This window comes from Cheilinus undulatus, linkage group 17 (assembly GCF_018320785.1).
Source record: "Cheilinus undulatus linkage group 17, ASM1832078v1, whole genome shotgun sequence".
Classification (NCBI taxonomy): domain Eukaryota; kingdom Metazoa; phylum Chordata; class Actinopteri; order Labriformes; family Labridae; genus Cheilinus; species Cheilinus undulatus.
The window spans coordinates 33,058,286-33,086,115 of record NC_054881.1 but is presented as its reverse complement, the minus strand read 5'-3'; the positions used below and the strand labels follow the sequence as shown (position 1 = coordinate 33,086,115).

Sequence of the window (27,830 nt, the reverse complement as noted above, 5' to 3'; positions counted from 1 at the left end):
TCAGGAAGCACAAATCAAGCGTATATTTTCTAGTCCTGAACATATGCAGATACAGCCTGAACAGTGTAGTCAGCTACATTTTACATATACAGGACCCCAGCTGGCTTTGGGATTGGATTTGTTGCATCTCTTTGCAGCCATGCACCTTCAAGGAAAAAGCTCAGTCTGCTCTGATAAGGATGTTCAAAGCTCATCAAAATGCATTTTTTCATAGGATATTGGCACAAGCATAAAGTATGACAGCATGGGTAGAAAAGGGATATTAATGTTTAACATTTTCACACAATTTTTCATTGTAAAAGGTATAAAAATGCATCTTTTAAAAGTCATAAACATGTTTAACCTCGTCTATTCGCAGACAGATATTCTTCTCTAAACATTAGCCATTAATTATTAACATCACACATTCTCTCTAATGTGTTTGGGATACACAGTCTCTAATGTTATCCATCAGTTTGACACATATTCAGCCTCAATGGGACCAGTGATAATGGATCCAGCCCCAGGAGAGCGACACAGACTCGTAATGCATCTCAATCCACTTAGCATTAACTAAGAAGAGGTGACGTCGGCTTTTGGCAGTGCACTGATGACCTGCATTAAGGTCAGCCTTATTAGGTGGGTCAACTTTTCTAGAGAGGCCTTATTTACATGTTCTGAGTTCTAAAGTGCCTTTATAAATGCCAAATTCACACTTAAGTCTATTCATGAAGCAGTTCAGGTCTTCAGGTTCAGCTAAATAACCTTATGCAAAACTGGAAGCTCTCAGCATCAGTAGGTTTGTTTTTATTTTGAACAAGAAATGGCATTTCAAGTAAAATTACTGTTTGAAAGTCACTGACAGTATTTCATATGAAACTGACATTTTCGCATCTCACAGGTGGGCCGGGATGTACATTTGTTGGTTAGTTTGAAAGCACTGCATAATAGGAAATTACTATGACAAGCTTAGCATTGCAGTCACTGTTACGTTCACTTAAAACAATCTGTTTTAATAGTTATGTAAAGATAAACAATGTTTAACTATATCATTCCTTAAGTTGGGCAGCCACCATCTGTCGGTAGTAGTATTTCAGTATTCAACAACAAAAAAAGGATTATAAATAGGGGTAAGTCATGATGCGATCCAATGCAACACAGTACTTATGTATCCCATGACTTCAGTCAGTTGTTTCAGCCTATAATTACTCAAACTTATTGTTTATACAGACAATATTTACAGCTGATATGGACAGATTTTTATCGCCTAATATCGGCTCTAAATATCAGCAGAAATTTTCTTATCTGCTGATACCAGTAATTGAATTTTTATGCTGATATCTGCCAGTACCGATATCACGCTGATAATGTTGTGCATCCCTAGATGTAGCCTGTTGGACAAACTCTTATCTGTTTACAGATAACACAAGTTAAATTTTTTTGTATTGTGGGAGTGTGACAGCTAAAAAAGAACTGAACAAGAAAATGCTAAGGATGTTCCCAAAATTATACGTAAATTGTAAATCTTGCGCTGCCTAACTTGGTACACGATTTTAACAGTTTAACCACGCGCATTGCTTGAAAAGGCATTTTTTTGGCCGATGGCTAAATTATTTTCAACATCAGTATCAATACCAAGCCTAAGTACTGATAAAACATTGCAAATACTGAACTAATTATTTTGAAGCATGGTGTTAACCTCTCATTATTTAAGCATGTTGTCAAAAATGGAGCTATGTCTGCAGTTTGGTGATATCTTAACATAAATGAGGATGAAAAAAGTAAAGGAGAATGAAAACCATGCACTGATCTCCTCCTGAATTGGTATAATTAAGAACTCATACCCAAATGTGAGCACTTGTACTTGTAATTGGTCTGGATGATGTGGTACTGGTTCATCCCTGCAAGCAACACCCTGAAGAGTCATGAAGTGGTGACGGGGTCAATCACACTGCAGGCAGCTGTTTAGCGCTGTACTGTTTAAAATGTTAATATTTGCACCAGTGATTAGGTAACTGTTACACAGGTCTGGGTGACAATATACTACCATATTTATCATTTCCCTTCCCCTAGTTAATGAAGAAAAAACATTTTAAGGTTTTGTTCATCTAGTTTCACTTTTAACATCTGGTCTTTTTGGTCAGCAGGATGTTGGCACAGTCATGTCAGTAAAACCTGATAATGCTTATTTGAAACCTTTTCATAACAGCCTTCTCTAGATAAGTAATATTTCTGCAGCTGAATGTTTTTTTTTTCTTTTATAAAGCTTTTGTCGAGGCTTTACAGTTGTAGTAAGAAGTACCTCTTTCCTGAGAGCCTTTCCAGACAAATGCCCACATTAGTTTGTTTGTTTTTTCAGGCGAATCATCCATTTGTGAAGGGGTCAGAACTCATGTGCAAACAAAGGCAGGCAATAATTACCGTCTGGTCTCCACAGTGTGGGTGGTGGTCTTGTTGTGTGGGGTCATCACAGCTGACAGTCTGGTTTGTTCGAGTTAAAGTCATCTGACTTGTTAGTACACACAAAACAATAGTCCCTCAAAATAGCTCCCAGCCTCTTTTTTTTTCAAGTAAAAATAGTGCATCCATATTTGTGAGGTGAGTGGGTGGTCTAGCTCTATTGTAGGCAAATATAACCACCTGTGTCCAAGAAACAAATGGTGGGTAGCATAGGCCCACTGCTGGCTGAGCAACTGGAGAAATCAGGATCAGTGATAAATACCAGAGAAATGTGAATAGTGTAAACAATAGATTTTCTTGTGGGGACACTTAATGAGCAGCTCAAACAGGATAGTCACTCTTATTGTTTCTATTCTTTTCAGGTCCACGGGTAGCTCTGGCAAGATTATTGTCAGGTAAGCAAGCAGCGTATGTGTTAGTGTAGTATCTGTGTAGTGATTTTGTTAGAATCCCTGACATGTAAATGGTTATCAGCAGCCTTTATCTACCGTAAAGCCCCAAAGTACTAGGGTTTTTTAAATCCTCTTATAATATTTACTTTTATAATGAATTTAACATGCAATAAGACCCTATTATTCTGTGAACTTCAGCCTTGTTTGGACCTTCTCATGCTGCTTTATAGACCTATATCACATGAGGAAAACAGGATGCAGGCAGCTCTGATCTAAAGGCATCTTTTATGTTAATCACATGTGCTGTGGAGACCCACTTAACAGACTGCGATGCTGAAGGATACAAACAGACAAAACGCCCATACATGATGCTGTGTGTTTTTCCTGCAGGTCTAATGAGGCTCCTCCTCACCCCTCACCCTCATAACTGAAGTATGCTTGAAGACATGTTTACAGAAGTCTAGCTGTTGTATTCAAAGCTGTCTGGATATGTAGGTTTCTTTGAATTTATTGACCCATGTATTTTCAGTCACTTTCCTGTTTACTATGCTACCGGTTTGATGTTGTGTCCTACTTTACTGTCTCAGTATGCTGACATGGACAAAGAGTTATCAGGTTGACAGGAGATGTATTTTTTCACGCAGCCATGTTCAGTATTTTTGAATTAAGGGGTTTTTCCTTTGGATAAGTAGTATCTCTGGGGGCATGTGTGAGGTTGTTTTTCTCAGCAGGTAACCAGAAATGGTTACCTGCTGAGAATATGTGGAAGAATATTTGCAAAATCTTTGTATGCTGTGATCTCTGATACAGTGTTTTTGTCCATAATGAGATTTTTAAATTTGGGAACTGGCCCATGCTAACCACTGATTTGATAGAAGTGCGACAATTTGAAAACAAAACACTTTCTTGATGTGATGGTATATCCATCATTTTTCCTGTGAGAGGCAGAATATTTACACCCCTGTGTTGTTTTGAAGTCCTGGAGCCTCTATGCTGGCATCAGATGTAGTAAAAGTGGCATTATGGGTAGAATAGGTATTAGTATGGGCAGATAACACGTGATCTGTGCGGCCAAAATATCGGCTTCAATTATCTGCAGAATTTATACTGTATGGGCCTTTATTTGAGGCTGCTATGTCTGCAGTAAAGGTAATTTAAGGAAAGTTTCTTTTTGGAAGTCACTTGCTGGAAAATACAAAGATAGCGGTTCAAGTGGTCATGCACCAGGACCCCCAGACCACCTTATGAGAATTCGTGACCAAAATTTTTAAGCATGTCAACCACACAAATTTTAATACGACAGATATTGCAGTTTGGACCCAAATGGAAAAAAGCATAGTTGAAGAAAGAGACAGGACAGTACAAAGATGCTGATAAAGCATAAAGACATGCCTGTACACATTTTATTTCACTCTATTCTCCCCGAATACTCTAGAAATTTGGTAATTTCTCAAGGAATTTCCTCATTATCTTTGTAAAACCAGCTTTGTTATGTTGGGGAAAGGAGATAAAAAGTAGAAATGTTGATAAAAGAGCAGAAATTTACTCATCATTCACTCATCATCACAGGAAAACATTAAAAATGTATGGATAAACAGTATGGTCTCTCAGGGCTTCCATACATCATGGACTTTTTGCATCATTTTTATCATGGCACACTGGCGACCCACTGGAAAAAACTTCGCAACCTATTTTGGGTCCCGACCCACCATTTGAGAATCACTGCTCTAGGAGATGGACCTACACCTGAGTTTGTTAGCCTGATGCTTACACATAATGTTAATTGCCTATTGTGGGCTAACAGATTTAGCATTGCTTTATGCTAATTAAAATTAATAATCTATCATTTTATTTAACAACACTAGGTTAAAAGGGTTGACTGATTATTTGCATAAAAATATTCAGTGAAGCAGATTGTTCCTTATGTTAAGCTTTCTTCTTCGTTTTTAATAGCAGTTAGTAAACAGTTTTCAGGTGCACTATAGCCACCATCAGGCATTACGGCTCTGAAAATAGGCACTGGTAATAAATAATGGATAAAATAAGTTTACGTTAGATTATGACATCTTAGAGTTTATCAGGCATAATTTTTGTACATATGTATCTAAATAAATAAAAATATTGTGAAAAAGTTCAACTGTATTCTAATTTTTTTAGATGCACCTGTATTTTGGACAATCATTGCCCATCCTTTGCTTCACCTTATCAGGTGGGGATTGAGTTTGGAGTTCAAGGCAGAATCTTGTCAGTATCTGCAAAAATTAGTCCGGAAATATCAGATATCAACAAAAACCCAATATCGTACACCTCCAGTTACAGGGGCAAGACAGAATCTGCAAGAAGGAGTTGGCAGTGCTGTTTGTATGTTCATATCTGTTTGTTCACATGCCTTGCACTCTCTCTTACTTCAGCAACACTTTCAAGTAATCACAGACTGGGGCCTCAGTATTACAGAATAATTGTACAAAGGCATAACCTCTGTGGAGCTTCGTCATCAACCTGTTGCAGTATCCCATTCTTAAAAGGGCTTTTTAATTGCCTGGCTCTTGTTCGGAAAGCATAACTAATTACTGAGACGAAACATCACAAACTCTAGTTTGACTGTTACCAATTGAAAAAATAAATAAGAAGGAAGAATTCCTACCAAAGCTTTTTTTTCCACCATAATTATCGCTGCCAAGTTATGCTGAATTTCAAGCTTAAACAGTTCATGTTTTTACAAGTTTTGTTTGACTGATCAGTGTGTGCTTGAGAGAGGAAGATCTCTCTGGATAATTGGGTTCCTGATGAGAACTTAGTAAATGTTGAACAAAGATGGATCCCTGACCTAACTACAGTTATTGGGGTGGTGGTATACTCCGTCTTGTTCTGTAAAAAGCTCAGTTTCATGACGGTTTGACGACTCAAATTCCTTTGTTGTGTTACAGAGCAGCGCTGCAGCCCCGGGCAGTTCGCCTGCCGCAGTGGGAAGATGCAGTGTATCCCGATGTCCTGGCAGTGTGACGGCTGGACAGCGTGCGAGGACAAGAGCGATGAGATGGATTGTCCACGTGAGTATGACTCATTTAAACCCTTCAACACTCACTCTGTTACCTAACAACCATAACATGTCGATTTCTGCAAAGAATGGCGACAACCAGGAACTATTCACACACACTGACAATCCAATCACACCTGAACAGCTCTGAGTGCAGCGGTGAATACCCTCAGAGTGCCAGGAAAACACTACACTCCATATTCAGGGATAATCACTGATCAGTGTGGACAGCATATTAAACAATGGGACAATTTTGTGCATTAAAAACAAAATATAAACCTAGCTGAGTGTTTAACCAGAATCAAAGTTACTCTCTGTGTCAGTGAATCCAGCAGCTCCTGACTGACAGCTTCAGACGGCAGAGCGAGGCAGAGTTACATTCTGAGTGGCCGCACATGTGTCTCTGTTTTTGTTTACTGCTTGTTGATCTCTTAAACAATGCAGAAATATTGCAGCAGCAGCTAATCCTTTGACCGAAATCCTATTGTTCTACTCTCTTAAACCCAGGGAGACCTTATCCCCAGATTTCTGACCGCATAATAGGAATTATTGAAAGGATTGAGTTCAGCATGTGACCTCCATACAGTGGTGGTTATGCATGCTTTTGAGTAAATGCTGCAGGCTTGCCAACAACACTGTATCCTGTTAAAGGTTTCACAATGAGCTGCATTCATTCATCAGTAAAAAAAACGATAAAACAGGCATTTAAGGAAGGATTTGCTTGTGTTAATATTGCAAATGGCATTGAAAGCATGTTTATTTATTAATATTATGTACTTAAAAATAAATCTATCAAAAAAGGTTTCATGTCATGATTTTGCCTCTCTCCAATGATTAAAATTGTTGTAGCATTTTACAGAAATGAAAGAAAAAACCCAAACACTAACCATCATGCCTCAGTGAGGGTTTATTGTCATCTAAATTAGCATTATGTATATTAATCAGTAATTCACTGTATGGGATTAGCTCTTTGTTGAGAACAGTACAGAGGTGGAGCAATCATTACACTAACTCCAGGAAAAAACAAACACAAGAGGAAGCTGTTCAGCCATGTAATCTCAGTAAAGGTCAGAGAGGAGGAAGTATTATTGAAGCTCTTTACAGACTACTAGCTAGCACAAACACATGACATCAGGCTGCAAACACAAAGACTGGATGTATTTTAAGTGCTGTCTAAAAATGAAGAAAACAATGTACAGTTAAATTAACAATGTTAAACATTTTAAGCTTTAAAGGAACTCTGCTTGATCAACAAAATTGCAATATTGGATTGATACTTCTATCTCCTATGTTAATACTGAACAATAAAAATTACTAAATATCAGCATTTTTAGGACATTTAAAATAAAAATTAACTCCCCAGGAGGCTGCCGTGTTTTAGTCCGCACTGCATGCTGGGTCATGTGGCTACAGCAGTCCTCTGCCCATACTATTTTTATGCATTAGTCACCTATTACGTCTTTATATTATGAACATGATTGTACTGGTAGTTAAGAGAAAATCATGAAGACTTTACGCTTCCCTTTTATGTATACCAAGTGCTGCTCTCTTACTGTTGTGTTTGGGGTTGTGCTTGGCGTAAGGCAACATGACCTCTTCAAGTAGTCTGATGTCTTCAAACTGATCCATGATCCCTGGTATGCGATAAATAGTTACATAGAATTATCAGCGTTCATGTCATGACTGTTGGTTCTGTTGGTTTATTTTGAACACAGCTGTATTTCCTGTTTTTTAAAGCCTATTGAGGGTGAATGGAGCTCTGTGTTTGTTTGCATATAAAAAAGGGAAAGTGTTCAGGTGATGACTGAGATGTTAGGATATGATAAGGATCAGACCAGGTGTGAATACTGGCACTTGGAGCTGTATGGGTGTCAATGACCAGGACTCACTGCTCAACCAGGAAGGCTCTCGCTCCCTCTCTGCAGGCACTAATACGGACACTATAAAATAAGCTAATCTCGCATCTTTTGCCTCTATGACTATATTTGCTTTGATTTATACTGGCAGAGTAACATCTTCAGAATTTTTCTCTTCACTAACAGTGCGATCATGTTTATAATAGGGCTGGACAATTAATCGAAAATTAGATTAAATCGCAGTATGGCCTGGGGCAATTTACAAATCGCAGAAGGACTTTAACCTGAAATTTGTGTCAAAATGCCAATTTTAAAACTTTTTTTTGCTGCAGAGATGTTGTAAATTACTTAAGTAATCATCCAAGTGGCAGTTTTTTAGAATAATCAACAAAAATCCCAATTTTTTGTACGTTTGTCTTACTAAATATGAGAATGACATAAAAATTAAGACTCCTTTAATACAACAATTCCTATCCCAATTTGCAATAAAAGTCAATATCCTCACAATTAAGTATTTTTTGAAAATTTTCAGCCCCGGTTTTATCTAATATTATGTTACTTGTAATACAGAATGCTTTATTGCTTGTGTTTGTTGCAAAAAACATAAGATCAGGAGCTTAAGAAAAAATTGCATATCGTATCGCTATTGCAATACTTGGTAAAAAAAAAATCGCAATTAGATTATTTTCCCAAATTGTTCAGCCCCAGTTTATAATATAAAGATTTGATGGGCAAGAAATGCATAGAAACAGTACGGGCAGAATAGCCAGCTGTAGATGACGTCACATCACCCAGAGGACTAAAACATGGCAGCCTCCTGGTGAAATTATAACTTAAAATTTTCTCAAAAACAGATATCTAGTGTGTTTTTGTTCAATATGCACATAAGAGATACAAATATCTATCCAATAAGATGAAGATGATGTCTTATCATGTAGGGTTCCTTTTAATTTTTATACTAGCTTAACATGTCACCTAATCAAGGGAACGCTGAGTTTATTTTATGTTATGATCAGGGTGTTTTCTAAAATCACCTGAAATTTTATCAGTCATGTAAATAAAAAATATCTTCTATTCCTTTCATTAATGGTTAAGATTTAAAAGAAGAGAAGAGCATTTGTCACCATACACACTTTGACTTTATTACTTTCCTTTTTTCCTTTTCTTCTTTAATGCAGCTATAAAGGAGGAGAGGTTCAGTTTTGGTAACGGATATGAACAGGTAGAAGATGTCATCGGTGTGGCTCAGCCTGTGCGCTTCAGGAGTAAGAATCTCACTTCATTTCAGCTGCTTATAAAGTCTTTGAATGTGCATTATGATTTTGACCCAGTTTTCATTAAGCCACAATCCTGACGCTTCTTTTTTTACCTTTCACAGTGAAATGCCCGAGCGGATGGCACCACTATGAGAAGACGGCCAGCTGCTACAAAGTATACCTGAGGAACGAGAACTACTGGCAGGCTGTGGAAACTTGTCAGAAAGTCAACGGTTCTCTGGCTACTTTTGGTACCAATGAAGAGCTGCAGTTTATACTGAAGATCGAAGTGGACTTCGATGACAAAGTCTGTGAGCGCAGAGACCAGTGCAAGTGAGTTTTTATCATAGTGAATTTTAGAGTCCAAGATTTCAATTGTTAACATGATCTGAGTGCATTTTTTATTTCTCAGCTCTTCTTGCAAAAAACACTTAAAAACTACTCTTCCTGTTGAAATTTAGTCCTATTTTTTGGTTATCTTTAATTTATGTTGAAAATGGTTAAATTCATGCCTGAAATCCCTCTAGCTTTACTTTCATATATTAGTAAAAGTGTGAGAACTCTTGATATCAGCAAACTCAGACTACTTTAGTGGATTATAAATTTATAGATCTCCATTGCTGACCTATTTTATGTGAACAAAATAAAATAAACATAATCTGGGCTCTGATGTGGACGAGTAACAGTGCTCTTTTATGGGTTGCAGTCCCTCTAGTGGCCAGGAATGGTAGTTTTCATAAAGATAATCATAAAGATGAAGCTTAACATTTGCTGTATTTGTTTGTCTTCAGGTTTTGGGTGGGGTACCAGTATGTGATCACCAATCAGAACCACTCCCTGGAGGGCCGCTGGGAGGTGGCATACAAAGGTATTTATCTGCTCTTTTAACAAAGAAAGTAAACTTGTATGTCCTTAACCAGCTGTTTAAAGGCTTAAAAAATGCCTCTCTTTTTCTCCTCATCAGGGTCCATGCAGGTGTTTCTGCCACCCGAGGGTCTGACCAATTTTGGCGAGGCATCTCCCACTCAGGACAACGTCTTCTGTGCCCAGCTGCAGCGCTTTCAGATTAAAAGCATGAATGAACGAGGCCTGCACAGCTGGCATGCTGAGAACTGTTATAAGAAGTTTCCCTTTCTCTGCAAGAGGAGTAAGAGCTCACAAATGTCCTGTCCACCAGCAGCATTTCAGACGTCATTCCATCACTTTCTTAGCCGTTTCTTCTTTTTTTTTGTATTTTCTAATAGGACAAACTTGTGTGGATATAAAAGACAACATTGTAAACGAGGGCTACTACTTCACCCCTAAAGGGGACGACCCGTGTCTGAGCTGCACATGTCACGACGGAGAGCCTGAGATGTGTGTGGCAGCACTGTGTGAGCGTCCGCAGGGCTGCCAGCACTTCCGCAAGGATCCCAAAGAGTGCTGCAAGTTCACCTGCCTGGACCCAGGTACTGCCACAACTCACTGCTTTGAGTCATGCAAAACTCTGCATGTGAATATTTGGCCAGAAGTTTGTAGGACCTGCTGCTGAGCCATTTATTTGAAAGGATTTGAGTGTTTATTTATTGTCAACTTTCCCTAAATCACAGGGTTTTATTCTACACTGTTCGCAGGAAATGTCTTTAAACAGTTTTCCACATTTCTTAGAAAAATACATTTTAAGACAAACTGGCTCATTCTTGCTAAAGAATTAAATGACTCCTAACCCAGTTAGCTGATATCCTTATTTTGATGTTTTTCTTATCAGATGGAAACAGTCTGTTTGACTCAATGGCCAGCGGGATGAGGTTGATTGTCAGCTGCATCTCGTCCTTCCTCATCCTCTCCCTGCTGCTCTTCATGGTGCACAGACTCCGACAGCGGAGACGTGAACGCATTGAAACTCTCATCGGGGGAAACTGTGAGTGTAAAGCCTCTCAGATGGACACACACACACACCACTCTCTAAACCACCATCATTTGGTTATGTAATGAGGATTTCTTATCATAATTATTCTCAGTTAACTTGACTGCAGCAATTAATTTCAGGCCCTGTGATACAGAGCTTCAGCTGTAAATTACTTTTTCCTCAAAGATTTCATGGTGTTGAGCATGTTGTTAAAGAGCAGTTATGCTTTTGAAACATTTATAAAGACATCATTTGAGACTCCTTCCTACGCTCCAGAATAATAAAGAAAAAAATCTTTCTGTAGAAGCTAATTAAAAAAAGAAAATCTGAAATTGGACTTTGGGACTTAAAGGCCATAAAGTCTTATTTTTACCAGTTGATGGTCTTGACTAAGACATGTCTTTATCCAGTTGTTCTTTTCTGCATTGAGTCTGCTTAGCAAACCTTTTCAGTTATGTCATGATAGATATCACTATTCAGTATATCCATTAAATAGAGGTATTTAATGTGCCAAAAATCATACAATTTGGGCAATTATGACAAAAAAAAATCTCTTTCTCCTATACCATTTGACATTTCGTAAATAGTGTATTCAATCAGAAAATTCAGCCCTGCCCGGTGTACCAAATACACAAGATATGCTTTTAAAAAAATGAGACTAATGCTGTAATACAACTTATTTGAACATAAACAGTGTCTTCAGTGGTTTCAGTGTCTTTCTCCTTCACTATACACCCCCCCTCTGCATCAACACAAAGCTGCATTTCCAAGTTTTCCACTGATCAAAGCACCACTGTAGGTTGTCTTCAGACATTAGTCTCTGAACCTATGTGGTTCTTTAATTAACTTGTGACACAGACTCTAAACGTGTTCCTCTGAGCACAGATTTGATCTAAGGAAAAAGTAAAAGGTCACTCAGTGATGGATCAGGTGAATAGGGAGAGTGATCAAACACTGTGGGGTTTTTGGGGCCAGAAACTGCTTTACCAAGAGTGCAGTGTGAGTTGGCGTGTTGTCTTGATGTAGAATTAAAACATTTTTCTTCCAGTTGTGGTCTCTTTTTTCAGACTTTTTCTAGAATCTGGTTGTTGATTCACCGTTGACCCTTCTGGATCTCACTCCTTGAAAATTATACCCTGAATGTCAAAGAAAACAATCAACATGGCCTTGAATCTGGACTACTTAAATCATCCCTGGTGACAATGTTTTCCATTGCACTGACTGACGTTTTGTCTCAGGATTGTATTGGAGGATCCAGGTTTCACTGCATGTAATAACTCCCAAAAAGTGGCATTTCCTTCAAAATGTCTCTTCAAGTTGTCTTGTGTTTTGGGACAACTTTGGCATACAGTTTTGTCTCGTTCAAATTTTCATCCAAAATTTGCCGAACTGTCTCTTTATTAAAGGCAACCATTTCTGCTATCATTCTTATATGGATTGATGTGCATGGACGCCCAGAACATTCATCATCTTGGAAATCCTCTCCGCCTTAACTACATCTTTAGTGCCATTCAAACATGCATGCATGTGACATGCAGTGTTCCCCATACACCTCACCTTAGCAATAACACAGTATCTAGCAGTGAACTAAAGACATCCCTTTTTTGAAACTTGCAGCACTTGTGCTTCAATACTCAACTTTTAATATAAAACATTCTCTGTGATTGTGAACCATATGGTTTAATCCTTGTAAGCACAGTCTCATTATTTAACAGCCATACCTCATATTGCATTCCTTTACTTTTAGACCTTTTGCTGCAAATAAAGCTGTAGTACTTTTTCCTAATTCCAGTCTTCAAAGGGCCTTAAAAAGTTCTAAAGTCGAATTTTTAGTGTTGCATTCCTGCTGTATTTGAGGGACTGTTCAGCTGTTGTTTCACAGAGACCTTTGTTTGTTTTTAAATCAGTGCACCACTTTAACCTTGGAAGACGAGTCCCAGGTTTCGACTATGGCCCAGATGCCTTTGGCACTGGCCTCACCCCCCTGCACCTCTCTGATGATGGAGAAGGAGGTGCTTTCCATTTCCAGGAGCCTCCCCCACCGTATGCTGCCTATAAATACCCCGACATCCAGCACCCTGATGACCCACCTCCCCCATATGAAGCCTCCATCAACCCAGACAGCCTCCTCTACGTGGACCTGGGTATGTGCTGATCCTGTTTTGTTATCATCTGCATGTGTTTAGAGTCATGTTTCATCTTCATGTTCTTTCTGCTGTTTCCTTCAGGACACAGTGGGGTTGCCATGGTGCCAAGCCAGATGAACACCATGGTAGATGGGCTGCATGCCGATATTCCCGATGCCTCTGGCCCTGTGTCAAACTCTGCACCGTTGTCTCAGGAGAGGGAGGACTCCATAGATAGCAGCACCCTCCTGGTGGGGCCCGACACACCGACAGACGGCCACGCCCCCTCCTCTATGCCCACAGACTCGTCCCTCAGCACTGTGGTATAGGATGCCGTTGTGCTGCATCAGGACATCACGTGCTGGTCAAGGGAGGCCAGATATGCACTCTGCAGCAGGAGAGGATGCAGCAGACTGTTGTGTAGTTAAAATTTGTACAGACATATCGGAGTTAGCTTTTTTGAAGACTTGCAACAGAGGTGGAGACTTTGTGGAGACTCTCCTGCAGCTGGCCTTCTAGGTTTTTGTTGTTAAAGCTTCTGAGGGAGCAGAGAAGACTGTTTCTGTACAGAGAAAGGAGGCTGCACTCTTACTTTTAACTTAGCAAAGCTTTTGAAACATCTCAGAGGTGGTGTGATTGGTCGAGAAGCCCTGATGTAAATACCCCTCAGGTCTGTGCCGCTAAAATTTCTTATACTTTTGTGTCAGCGTCCAATGAAGAATGATGGATGAACGGTGAAGCCAGCCACTGTTCCCTGTGTTTTTACGTTAGCATCATATTACTGTTCAAATGGATCTTGATTATCTCCAGAACTCACGTTTTTTTTTCTCCACTGCAAGTCCCAGATCATGGTTTCTATTTACTGTTCCCTCAATCTGAGTCTGAGACATGAAGCGGTCTTCCAGGTTTATAGCGCCTTTTTCAGAAAAAGACGTTTTGTATTAAGAGAAGGTACAGTTAATGTGCTGTTTTAGGGTTTTTACAAGGAAATGCTAACGCAAGGCATTGTGTATCAAGAATTGTGGTGGTACTTATAAATATGAGTCTGGTATTGTGTTCTTTATGATTCTAATTTATGACTGCAGGCTGTACTCTTGATAGTTTTATTGTCCACTGATCAGAAGAGAGAGTGATGAAGTGCATGCGTGAAGATTAGGGATGACATCCCGCTAATTAATTTGCAAAAATCAATTTATTTAACAAAACTGTTACAATCATGATGTTGTTTAATCATGCAGACAGTCCCGTTGTTGTTGCTTTATCATTAACTTTGCAGGATAGTTGTGTATTTGCTAACTGAACCATGTTTAGTGACTCAAAACTCAATGTTTTGCACGTTCATCTCTTGATTAAATCAGGGTTTCCTTTTATTTTTTGTTTTAATTTTTGGAGCTAAATCTGTCAGGTGTTCTGTTTGAATGCTGCCCCTCCATCCCTGATGTGTGTTTCTATGGGACTGTTTTTTCAGCTACTGACGAGGATAATGTCACTGACTGTAGCTGTGCGTCTTCTTCTGTTTGGTGTTGTTGATGGGTCTGTTACTGTCCTGTTTCTCAGTGGGATCGCAGTTTAAAAAAAAAAAAGTTGTAATAAACAAACTTTAAATGTGTTTAGACCCCTGTTCTGATGACAATCGATTGATTCACTCAAAGCTGAGTTTTTTAAATCCTGAAGAAGTTTTTATGATCACAGTTGACCCACAACCACCAGCATTAAATAGCTTTTGATCTAAAGAGAACCAGCTGAAAATGTGTTCGTATGACTAATGTTTGAATGTACTGCTGGAGAAACTTTATGTGCTGAAGCTTATTTTCCCATTTATTTTATTTTGGCTTTGACAATCCACAGAGGATTATCCAACCAACAAAATCTCTTTGTGGGATAAAAACATTTGCATGTGTGTATAAGAAGGAAATGGTCTAGATTTAAATTTTCTTTCCCCATTGACTTTGTTTGGTTTGATTTTTTTACCTGCTTTTCTGACCTGAGGTGCATGTTTTTTTATTGTTTGGCATGCTGAGAGATTTTTCATTTAAAAGGCAACATTTTTGCTCAACAATCTGTCCTGTACAGTAGGTTTAAAGACCCAAACAGCTGCATTGACACTGTAGTTTCTGTGCTAGACTATGGTGGTGTTACGACTAATTTTACTGGATTTAAAATGTTTTATGTATAGTAATACAAATGCTACATTTCATTGTCTATTATTTCATAGCCTTTAAATTTAAATAATACTTCATTTGCAGAGGGGTGGGGGGCTTTTGTTTTTCTGAGGTAGATGTACATCTAATCAAATGCCAAATAAACTGCACCATGAAGGACGACTCATGCGTCAGTGGGTATGAACACAGCTTCAATCACGACATTTACCTGCTTTCTGACTCGTGTGACTCGTTGAGGAAATACCCCCGCCTGCAGTGACCAAATGTCAGAGGATTAAGGTGGGATGCAGGGGAATCTCCCCTCCCCGAGTCAAAAGATTCTGATAATTTAAAGAAAGCGGATATTGCACCTCAGAGTGACTCATAAGGCAGCAGTCAGAGCAGATAGTGATACCCTGCTGGAGAGCATTGTGGCTGAAGAAAAGCTGCTTTGTTCACACGGGCCGAGTAGTGACAGAACCACATGATCTTTTCCTAGATGAGGGAGACGCAACACTTGACGCTGAGAAGCTCAGCTAGGATGGATGTGCTTTTTTATTTTAAAGCTCCAGTGAAGAGTTTTTATTTGGTTGTGGAACGGACTGAAATCTACAACTGATGAGTCTTCTTGACTTTTAAAAGCAACGAAGAACACCAGCAAGACTGATTATTTCTTATTATTTTTCATACCAGAAACCATTGCTGTGGGGTACGTTTTACATGGAAGATTCCTGACTGATAAATTTGAATAGAGAAGGATCCAGGATGAAGTTTTTCTTAGCAAACATATGTACAGGACAAAATTAGCAAAAAGATAAGCAATACCAACTAGTTCAGAGGAGGCACCAAAATCAACACTAAACTTAGTGTCCATACAAGTGCATCAATCGAGTAAAAGTGCATTTTTTCCTGTAATTTACTCCAGAAAGTTAAACTTCTATAAATTCCAAATTCATCTCATACAAAGTGGTATATTTCAAGACCTTTTTTGATTTAATCCTGATGATGAGTGGGGCTTACAGCTCACAAAAAAAAATCCACTATCTCAAAGTATTAGAAAATTGTGGAAAGGTCAAATTTGCAAAGGTTTCCTTCATTTTCTCACTATTTGATTGAATTTTTTTTTTTACATGCACCTGTATTAGTTGGTGTAGTGCCACACAACCTGTTTATGTGTCTATGTAAAAAAAAATTCTAATCATTTCAAAGATTTCATCACGATTTCATGGAGCAAAACTTTTTACTTCAAACACATTTTTTTTTTGTCATTTCTAGGTCTAGGCCATCAAAATACGATTTTGGTTTCTGGTTTCACATATATCTGCTTGCATCGCCAAAATCCAGCTGTTTGCATTGTGGAGGAAGCTCATCTATTTTTGGCTGAGATGGCTGTTAGCACTGCGACAAATCAGCTGAAGCCAAGCAAGTTTTTGTGCTCAGGATAATTAGTTCTTGAAACGCTGGATTACTTTGGCTTTGTTGAACAAAATGCACACTGCCAACAGAAAAACACTAGAAATAAAATGGTAGAATACTAGTCTGAAACTTGGCTTTTACTAGGAAACCCAAACATTTTCTTTACAGTCGCTGTGATTGGCTTGCTTTATGTGAGCTAACCCTACCTGCTAATTTGATTCAGACCTGTCAGGTTTATAAAACCAAATTTAAAGGAGGGTGCTAACAGATCAGACACATCTATTGTGTGCAATGAAATGCAGTGATTTAACTTAAAAAAATCCACAACTGATAAAAAAATGGCACCTCCTGAAGTTTTAACTGACAATTTTATATTCTACAAAGTTGATCATTTCTAGAGTAATACATTTATGCACAAGGTCATGATTTCCCCACCCCACTTTGGGATGTGTTACTAATTAGCAATAGATCTATTTGTTATATTTGCTTTTATATGACTGTGGAAGAAAATAATGTAATCAAAAACCAAACACTGATTAAAGGTCTAAAATGTTATCCTGCTAAAAGAAAACACTGGGTGTGTTCTTCTACTTTTGATTGTTATGATTCTTTATTTCCTCCCCTATATAAAGTCATGTATGTTCTCCCCTTTTTATTCAGCGTGCTACACATCCTGACTTTCCCATGAGATGAATGGGTCTTGTTACTGGTCACTGGGTATCTATGCTGGCAGCAGTGGGAAGGGGAGGAGGGGGTTGGGTGGGGGGGATGAAGCTGTCCTGCATCAATGAGCCTGTTGATCAGAAAAGACCACTAGACTGGTAATGACACGGATCACTGATCCGACCAGGAGAACAACCTCAGCTTCCACCTCGGCTCCTATTTAAGCAGGACGACGTTCTAGCTGATCTCCAGTCTACCTCACAAGCGCCCACCTGACGGATTCATCGTGTGTGTGATCCGACCATGATCCAGACCGCCGCTCTCCTCATGACTGTTGTTTCATACGTTATTTCAGGTTAGGGTTCAGCTCCAGTCTCACACAAATAAATCTGTATTCCCATGTTTTTAACACTTGATTCTACTTGAATAAAAGGGGGAAAGTGGTCAACATTTCTCTGTTTTTTGTTTTCCAGAGGACTACTGCTACACTGAGCCGCACTGTGGTGAGTAACATTTAAACTGTATTTTCAGTTTAAAACAGCCAAATCAATGCCATGATTGTGAGCTCCTATGTGTGTTAGAATAGTCTACCAGAGGACATCAAACAAGGAACTCTGATTCATCTTTAAAAGCATGAAAAAGTTTATCTAAAAATCTTAACATCTGATCCCACATAAAATATCAACTAACACTTAAACTCTAGTTGTGCCTGTTAACCTCACACACAGTATAATACACAGCTTCTGCTGATTAATATTATTTTAACATTTTATTGTTTCATGGAAAGCAAACTTGTTTTTTCAATAGATGCTATTAGGTTGCACGATATTGGAAAACTTTTACACAGTTTTAACTTCTTTTCCTGCAATAGATATGAAAACCTCAGAAAATAAAACTAGATAAAAGCAGTATGTTATTACTTTACATGTTTTGCCCACTTGATAGGGATGCTAATATCTGATGACGATATTTAAAATTTGATTTTAGCCAAAACCAATATGTAAATGTAGTAAAAACTTAAATGTAGTCCTTAAAAGAGAATTTCAAGTTCAGGGAACGAGGATGAACAATGATAAAGACTACAGCTGAAATACAGTGTCTATATTATATAATGTATTTACCCCCATGGATTTATTACCCATTTAATGATTTTTAGAAATCAGTCATGGTCAATATAGAAACTCCTAAATGTCAAAAGAAAAACAGATATCTGTAACAAAATGTCAATTAATTAAAAATATGTGATGTAAAATATGCATCTGCATAAATATTCACCGCCTTCAAGTCACTGAGTCTGTGTGGATAGGTCTCCATCAAGCTCGCACATCTGGACACTGCAATTTTACTCCATTCTACTTTGCAAAACTGCTCAAGCTCTGTCAGGTTGCACGGTGATTGAGCATGGACAGCCCTTTTCAAGTTCAACCTCAAATTCCCTCTTGAATTAAGTTCTGGACTTTGACTTGGCCACTCCAGAACATTCACCATGTTGTCTTTAAACCATTTCTGTGTAGCTTCTGCTGTATGCTTAGGGTAATTGCACTGCTGGAAAATAAATCTTCTCCCAAGCCATAGCTTTCTTGCCTTGGCCTTTAGGATTTTTCTATATTGTGCTGCATTCATTTTATCCTCTACCTTTACAAGCCTTCCAGGGCCGACTGCTGAGAAGCATCCCCACAGAATGATGCTGCCATCACCGTGCTTCATAGTGGGGATGGTGTGTTTGTGATGATGTGTAGTGTTTGGTGTCTGCTATACAAAAAGTCTCGTCTGATGGCCAGAAAGCAAATAACTTTCTGCCACTTGGCCATGGAGTCTCCCACATACCTTTTGGTGAACTCTAATCAAGAGTTTTTTTTTAACAGTGCCACTCTCCCATTAAGCTTTGACTGGTGAAGAACCAGAGCAACAGTTGTTGTATGCAGAGACTCTCCTATCTCAGCTGCTGAAGCTTGTAACTCCTTCAGAGTAATCAGAGGTGTCTTGGTGGTCTCTCTCCCTTGTCTCCCTTTTTGCACGGTTTTTCAGTTTGTGAGGATGGCCTGATCTAGGCAGATTAACACCAGTCATATTCCTTCTATTTCCTAATGATGGATTTAACTGAACTCTGGGGTTCTTTCAGTGCCTTGGGAATTTTTTTTTTTTGTATCTTTCTCCTAACTTACACTTTTCAATAACCTTTTCTCTGAGTTGCTTGGAGTGTTCTTTTGTCTTCATGGTGTAATAGTTGCCAGGTATGCTCATTAACTAGTGACTGGACCTTCCAGACTAGTGTTTTTGTAATCTATTTTGTAAAGTAAAAGTGAAATTATATTGGCCATGATTGATTTATATAAAATCAATAAAAGGGTAAAACATCCAAGAGGTGAATAATTTTTTTATAGGCACTGTAACAAGGGAGACGTCCTTTCCTCTTTGAATATAGCATTTTTTAAATTTGGTCTGGTAAATCCAGACTTTCATAATGTGATTCTTGCAACTGGTCATATTGTGATGATGCCAATGCCGTTTGTTGTGCAGGTCCTTGTGCCACAAAGATAAAGGCATTCTAAAAATGTAATTATTATAGCATTCTGTGGATTAACAACAATTAGCAGGGGGTTTTTTTCACTGTAAAGCTTGTTTATTATCATTTTAAAGCAGAAACTCTTGCCTACTGGAGTAGTATATATATATATATATATATATATATATATACAATATGGTTCCTTTGCCTCCCTCAGATCCATATGCGTGGGGAGACATGTTTTCATCCTGTCATCCTTTACTTGAAGAGCATCACTCCCCCATAAATCTGGACCACCAGTTGGCCAGAAATGAGTCTCTGGGCTCCTTACATCTGGAGGGCTTCAATGAGATCCAACCAGGCCACTGGACACTTGAAAACGACGGACACTCTGGTGAATATTTAATTCATTCTGAATGTAAAAACACAGTCTCTTTGGGTGATCTTTCACATGTTTCTGGTCACTCTCAGTCGTGCTTCGGGTTGGCAGTGGCATGTCAGTGAGTGGCGGAGGTCTTCCAGATGTTTACCACACCATCCAGCTGCACTTTCACTGGGGAGGCCCCGCTACAAACGGCTCTGAGCACACAGTGAACGGACGCAGATACCCAATGGAGGTACAGTACGGTCAGTAGACAGATCTGCACAGTCACTACCTTTTCAGCTGTATGATGCAGTGCAGACCTCCCTTAATTTCTTTGTCATGTGTTTTTCTAGATGCACATTGTCAACATGAAGTCTATCCATCCGAACTTGACAGTAGCCTTAGACGACCCAACAGGACTTGCAGTTCTTGGATTCTTTATTGATGTCAGTTTACTGAAAGAATCTCATTTGTGGTTGATTCCCAAGCAGGCTGTAGTTGTTTCATTCAGATTTTGCCCTTTTTGCAGGTTGTTTATGCAGACAATGTACACTTTGGACACATCTCTCAGAAGCTGTCCTCTGTAGCTTACAAAGGTCAGAAGAAAACAAGTGTATTCCTGTTTTGTTTGTGTATGCACTGATTATTAATTCTTTGCATCTTTTTTCCAAAGGCCAGACTACTAGAGTAAAGCCATTTCCGCTGATAAGCCTTCTGCCGCAGCAAAACATGAGTCAGTATTTCCGTTATTACGGCAGCCTCACCACCCCTCCGTGTTCACAAGCAGTTGTATGGACTCTGTATCAAGTCCCAATCTACATTTCATGGTCTCAAGTAGGTCTTTACAGTCTTTTTTAAAATTTACAAATTGTTATATAAAACTTGAACTGGTTTTATATACATTCTCTAATATTTTTCCTTAGCTGGCTCAGTTTACCTCACAGATCTTCTCCACAGAAGAAGATGCAGAGCAGGTGACACCTCTGCAGAACAACTTCAGACACATCCATCCAACCTTCAGTCGCATTGTTTCCATATCCAAAGACGCCAAACCGCTCTCAGGGGTGGCCACCTGTATCCACAAGTCGGTTGTGTCTCTACTTCAGATCATTTTGCTGGGAAGCTTCATGTCTGGCCTCTAGCACACGTTGGGTTCAAATCATGTAACACTTGAAAAACAAAGATGTACAGTGCATTCAGAAAGTATTCAGACAACCCTCACTTTTACCAGTTGTCTAATGTTGCAGCCTGATGCTACAGTTGAATAAAAAAGCTGTGGTGTTTCTACAACTTGATTGGAGCCCACCTGTGGTAAATAAGACTGACTGATATGGTTTGGAAAAGCACAGACCCCGCTATAGAAGGCCTCACAGCTGAAGCATATCAGAGCATATTAGAGACAAAACCAAACCATGGGGTCAAAGGAACTGCCTGTAGAGCTCAGACAGGATTTATGCAAGTTACAGATCTGGGGGAGGGCTATAAAAAAATGGTTGCACTGAAGGTTCCCAAGAGTGCAGTGGCCTCCGTTTTTCTCATATGAAAGAAGTTTGGCACATAAGGACTTTTCCAAGAGCTGGTAGCCTACCTCTGAGAGTATCAAGATGGAAGCCTCAGGTCAGTGCAAACCACATGAAAGCCAAGCAGCCACTCTGCCATAGAGCCCAGATTGATAGAGGGCTGCAGTGATTGTTGTCCTTCTCGAAGTTTGTCCCATTTCCACACAGGATCTCTGAAGATCAGTCAGAGTGACCACCAGGTTCCTCATCATCTCTACCACGAAGGCTTTTCTCCAACGATTCCTCAGTTAGGCAGGGTGACCAGCCATTGGAAGAGTACAAAGTCCTTCCATTGGAGAATTATGGAGGCAACAGTAGATGTGGCACTACACGGGGGAACTTCAGTGCAACAGAATTTTTTGAAGCCCTCCTCCTTTTTTAAATGCTGTTTTCCCTCTGTCATGGTGGGGTACTGAGTCTAAATTAATGAAAATAATAATGTTTGTGTTTTTTTCGGTGACAGCATCAGGCTGTGGCGGTCTAAACCGAACTTTGGATCAACCTAACGACCCAACCACTAAGCTCGACTTCCTGTCAGCTAGCGAGCATTCTGGTTGACAGAAACGTCTGCCTTTCAAGCTATCTGTCAATCAAATGAGATGCGCCAATCAGTGCGGAGTGAGGTTTTCCCTAAATATAACCTAAACGATCTTGGTACAAAAAAATTCATCCCAATATAATGAGAGCACATGAAGACATTACCTAATGAGACACGGGTTTTTTTTTTTAAACTAGGCTGAAATCCAGTTTATTTCTAGTTTAAAAACCAGCTTTTTAACAGGTGTTCAGGTGGGGCTTCCGAGATTCCTGCAGCCAGCCTCACATGGACACTTGCTGTATTGCGATTTTATGCCCTTCCGTATTGGCTTCATTTTTCATGACTGGAGGTTGCTCTTTGGTTGCAACACAGAGTTAAAAAAAAGTGAAGGGGGTCTAAATGATTTCTGAATGCACAGTGTATTATGACTTTTACCACCATTAACCACAAAATGACACTTAAATGTAGAGTTTTACAACTGTGGAAAAGCTCTAGTAAAACGTTAGTATGGACAAACAAACTGTGAAGAAGAAGTACTGTAAAATTATTAACATTTCATAATTGTGACCTACTTTCTCCGCAGGATATACAAGATTTCTTTGCATTCATAAATGTTTGAAAATGTATATACGTTTATTACTAACCTAACCTTGCAAAGCAGATGGATACGCCCGCTTCCTTGTTTCTCACTGGCGAATCCATCATGCAAAGCTCCCATCTGAACCGTTTGGGCCCGGTTAGAAAGTGACAGGACCAATCAGCGACGAGGGGCATTACTTTTCAGGCGCGGCGGAATCGTGACATACGCAAGCAGCAGCAAGAGCTGGTGCAGTTTATGGAGGAAGAGATTAGTGTGGATGCTGCTAAAGCGCCAGTTTTATCAGAACTTGACGACATTTCTTTGTTAAAATAAGAACAAAGAACAATACTGAGTTGTTTTCTTTTCAAAAAACGACAAATATTGAGTACTTACATGTCTTTAGTCACCATGTTTCACGTTATTCCTCGGTAGCTGCGCACGCGCAGCTCGATAGCAGTTACGACACGTGTTTTGTTGCTCTGATTGGCCCGTAGAGATGTGACAGACAGAATGTTCATCCAATCACACTCCAAGTTTTTTTAAAGCCTCTGCCTTTCCCCAAACATTTCCTATTGAAGCTTGAAACTTTCCCGGATGGATGTGTGAAACACATCCATTTGGCCTGTCAGGTTATTACTAACCTGTTATTGCGGATGTTAAAAAAGCATTTAGTTGTTTAATGATAGCTGACATGTATGATTAATATGACTATAGGCTTTTAAAACTTGTTCTTTAACTGGTGCAGTCATAATATGAATGCTTGTCATGTAGCTATTGGTCACTTATTTTCACTTATTTTATTGTCTTATAGGTTTATTAGTAGGCTCAGTTAAAGTTGGGAGAAAAACTAGCATGCTGTTTATAGTTCTTACAGGCTAAATGCTAACACTAGCAAGCTAACAATATTTCTATGCTAATCTAAGCTAGTCTACGATGTTCAGTCTTTTTAGTATAGAAATTATAACGTTTATAAATCAAAGCTAAGCCAGAATTAAATTTGCAAATAACTGTTACTAGTGTCGCTTGTATTTGTTAAAGTCATAACATTTGTATTTTTGACATTATGATGGTGCTAAATATAATGTGCCGCTAGTAAGGCTAGAAAGAAACGGATGACTAATGGCTAAAACCGTTTGTCTGCATTAAGTATTTTCTTTCCAGTTCAAATTTCTTTTAAATGAATGCTGTATTAGGGATTATTTACTCACCTTGTAATGTCTTCTTAGATTATATGACCCCCCCCCCCCATGCATTTTTTCAACAAAACAGGTAAACCACAGGTGTAATTAATTATTTGAAAATTACCTGCTCCACCTGGTTCAGGGTTGTGATATTTTACATTGTGGCTAATCTCCTTTGAATGAAACAGTCATCAGTAATGTTGTTTGTAACACCTGTGTTTTTTTTACCATGAAATGCAAACAACTGGCACATTAAAAAACACACTAAAGAAATGAAAATAAAGGGAAATCATGGTTAACTAATGAGCCAGCTCACCTTCATTCAATGTGTAATTTGCATATTTGCCACCTGCATCAATACAACTATGCAGAGGCTCTAACAATAAACATACCTTACTAATGTCACTTTGTCATTTTAAGTCAGAGTCATTTGACCATTGTATCTGTCAGCTTGTAGAGACAGCAGCTGCTAAGAAAAAGCCTTATTATTGAGTTGCAAATGTGTGGTAAAGGTGTGTCAGCGTAGTCAAATGACAGCAGCCCAACAAATACGTGACGTGTTGAGTTTCTTTGAATGGAAGCTGAAACAATACAACAGAATCCCTCAGTGACAGATTTTTATTTTGGTAAGTTTGTCCATGATAACAGGGTAGGTGGATTCAAATATAGTACAGTGCCGTGAAAAAGTTTTGGCCCCCTTTCTAAATCCTGATGTTTTTGCATATTTATCACACTTAAATGTTTTGGATCATCAAACCAATTTTTATATTTCACAAAGACAACCCAAGTAAATACAAAATGCAGTGTCTGAATGATTATTTCATTTTTTAAAGGGGGAAAAAATCCAAACCTATCTGGCCCTATGTGATAAAGTAATTGTCCCCCGAACCTAATAACTGGTTGTGCCACCCTTGGCAGCAATAACTGAAATCAAGCGTTTATGATAACTGGTGATAAGTCTTTCGTATTACTGATGAGGATAAAATTCATTCTTTTACTTCAAAATTCTACACACAATACCCCATAATAACAAAGCGTTTGAAACAAACTTATGTATTAAAATAAAATATAATGTAGATAAGAAGTCACAGCCTTTGCTCAATACTTTGGCAGCAATTAAAGCCTCAAGTTTTTTTTTTTTTTTTTTTTTTTTTTTTTTTTGGTGCTACAAGCTTGGCATACATATTTTTGGGCAGAACCTCTCAAGCTCCATCAGGTTGGTGAACATCCATCTTCAGGTCTCTACAGAGATGTAAATCTGGTTCAGGTCTTGGCTCTGGCTGGGCCACTTAAGGACATTCACAGAGTTGTCCCAAAGCCACTCCTGTGTTATCTTGGCTATGTGCTTAGGGGCATTGTCCTGTTTGAACATTAACCTTTGCACCAGTCTGAGTTCAAGAACGCCCTGGAGCAGGTTATCATTAATTACATTAATGGTTCTCTACATTGCTGCATTCATCTTTCCCTCAACCTTGACTAGTCTCCCAGTTCCTGTTGCCAAAAAGCATCCCCACAGCATGATGCTGCCACCACCATGCTTCACTGTAGGGATAGTATTGGCCAAGTAATGAGCAATGCCTGGTTTCCTCCATGACATGGCATTCAGGCCAAAGAGTTCAATCTTTGTTTCGTCAGACCAGTGAATTTTGTTTCTAATGGTCTGAAAGTGCTTTTTTGCGAACTCCAGGCAGGCAGACGTGTGACTTTTACTGAGGAGTGGCTTCTGTCTGGTCGCTCTACCATACAGGCCTGATTGGTGGAGTGCTGCAGAAGTGGTTTTGGGAGTGCAGATGGTTGAGTGGTTCAAGGCGCTACCCATGTATGCGGCCTGTGACCCTTTATTGCATGTTTCTTCCCACTCTGTTTCCGGTTCTGTCCACTGTCCTTCCTCTATCAAATAAAGGCAGGAAAAGGCCCAAAAACAAATCTTTAAAAAAAGAAATGGATGTTATTCTGGAAGGTTCTCCTCTCTCCACAGAGTGACACTGGAGCTTTGTCAGAGTGACATTCGGCTTCTTGGTCACCTCCCTGAGGCCCTTCTACCCTGATTGCTCAGATTGGCAGGGCTGCCAGCTCTAGGAAGAGTCGTGGTGATTCTAAACTTTTTCCATTTACAGATGATGGAGGCCACTGTGCTCATTGGGACCTTCAATGCTGCAGACATTTTTCCGTACCCTTCCCCAGATCTGTGCCTCGATACAGTCCTCTCAGAGGTCTACAGACAATTCCTTTGACTTCATGGCTTGGTTTGTGCTCTGACATGCACTGTTGACTGTGGGACATTATATTGACAGGTGTGTGCCGTTCCAAATCATGTCCAATCAACTCAGTTTACCACAGGTGGACTCCAATAAAGTTGAGAAACATCTGAAGAATGATGAGTGGAAACAGGATGCACCTGAGCTCAATTCTGAGTGTCATGTCAAAGGCTGTGAATACTTGTGTGATTTTTTTAATCTATTTTTAATGTATTAGAAGCATTATTAGGTATGATATTATAATCAAAGCAAGTATTAAGTTATAGGAAATTCAATAAGAGTGAGTTGTTGCACAATAATTTGAACTTTTGCTCATTTTAAAACACATCTTTACCACTTTGTCCTGTACTCAACCATGAAGATGTTTGGTGTGGTTCCTAAAGGGGAACTGTAAATTTATAGGTATTGCTCTGCATTATAATTACAAGATTTATATATATTTTGCACATTTTCTGCAGTCTAAAGCCAAAATTAAGGCTTTGTTGAACTTTTTTGGCCTGAAGATTTAACAAGATATTGGTTCAAACACGCCTTAGCAGATATTCTAGTTGCATTGGAGAACTGCTTTTGTACGATTCTGAATCAAACCATCCTAGCACACAGCTGCCTGTAAACATTCGAAGGTGGGCTTTTTTGGTCAGTAAGCATGTAGGCCCGCTCAGCATTGCTCATAGAGTCTGTAGGAACAAGTAGATAAAGGGGTTTAATTTATGCCGTTAAATAATCAGTCTTTTAGGTTTGGCTACTTTTATTCACCTGCCTCAGTGGCTGGTAAGTTGTGTAGACTCACCCGACACTGCTGAAAGATATCTTCATTTGGCTGGTGCTAATTTCCCAGTCTGCATGATGATTAGTAACCATGGTTTCCTCAAGGTCTCAATGCTATCTCAAATGATGCCACTGCTTTCAACTGAAATTAGACATCATCTGAGAAAAAACAGTGTTTTCATCCCAAAATAAGAAAACAAATAAGCCAAGAACTTGAGAAAACAACTGAGCAAGATTGCCATATCTGGGTGAGAAATCTATCCCAATGGCCACTAAAAACTAGCCCAAAGCTGAATTCATCATGCGCCAGTAAAACCTCTGCCAAACAAGATAAATTGCTTGTGTGCGAGCTGGTGGGCTGCTTCTGTCTGAGGCATGTGTGTCTATGTACCAGTGTGGCAGTTGTATTTGTATTTGAGGGTAAATAAAGTAGTTTATTCTGCTTTGGACATCAGAAATAGTTCTGCTCTACCCGCGGCAGTAAGTAAAAAGTAGCCCAATTCTGCGGAAAAAACGCAGACCTGGCAACCCTGCAACTGAGATATACCTATGGGAAATGGTGAAATAAAATGTCTGATCATGTCTTCTGAAAGCTTCTGTAGAGAGCATAGGAGTACTGTGCTCTATCTCATACTCTCTTAAACAAGTCATTATTGTTTCTATAGTTTTACCAAAACTCTCACATTTTTTCATTTAAAATTAGAAAGCTCCTGGTTTAAACCGAAGTGCTGTCAGATTTGCTGGCTTTGTGTTTGTTTGTTTGGAGGACAGTGGATCACACAACCTAGTTCTCTATAAAACAAGCCTGACACAGAGCCATTGTTTGGTCAGCTGCTGCCAACTGTCTCCATTCATGAAAACT

At 39.1% G+C, this 27,830-nt stretch overlaps 2 protein-coding genes across 3 annotated transcripts in view; both read left to right on the top strand.

Moving 5' to 3' along the window:
* Positions 1-17,098, top strand: part of dgcr2 (DiGeorge syndrome critical region gene 2) — a 28,810-nt gene extending 11,712 nt beyond the window's left edge. The window contains exons 2-11 of one of the 2 annotated variants that reach the window (XM_041811016.1): positions 2,802-2,834; positions 5,759-5,881; positions 8,903-8,989; positions 9,103-9,313; positions 9,772-9,848; positions 9,945-10,127; positions 10,225-10,428; positions 10,728-10,880; positions 12,776-13,012; positions 13,097-17,098. In XM_041811016.1, coding sequence (XP_041666950.1) covers positions 2,802-2,834; positions 5,759-5,881; positions 8,903-8,989; positions 9,103-9,313; positions 9,772-9,848; positions 9,945-10,127; positions 10,225-10,428; positions 10,728-10,880; positions 12,776-13,012; positions 13,097-13,323 — 1,535 coding nt within the window. In that variant the 3' untranslated portion in view covers positions 13,324-17,098. The remainder of the gene's footprint in view (positions 1-2,801; positions 2,835-5,758; positions 5,882-8,902; positions 8,990-9,102; positions 9,314-9,771; positions 9,849-9,944; positions 10,128-10,224; positions 10,429-10,727; positions 10,881-12,775; positions 13,013-13,096) is intronic. The other variant, XM_041811017.1, reaches the window with a different exon arrangement.
* Positions 17,099-17,477: 379 nt separating this feature from the next.
* car15 (carbonic anhydrase 15) lies at positions 17,478-21,226 on the top strand. Its single transcript, XM_041811657.1, has 8 exons — positions 17,478-17,569; positions 17,688-17,717; positions 19,938-20,114; positions 20,192-20,337; positions 20,438-20,530; positions 20,614-20,680; positions 20,758-20,918; positions 21,008-21,226. The coding sequence occupies exons 1-8, from the start codon at positions 17,518-17,520 to the stop codon at positions 21,224-21,226; spliced, it is 945 nt and encodes a 314-aa protein (XP_041667591.1). The 5' UTR covers positions 17,478-17,517.
* The last annotated feature ends 6,604 nt before the right edge of the window (positions 21,227-27,830 follow it).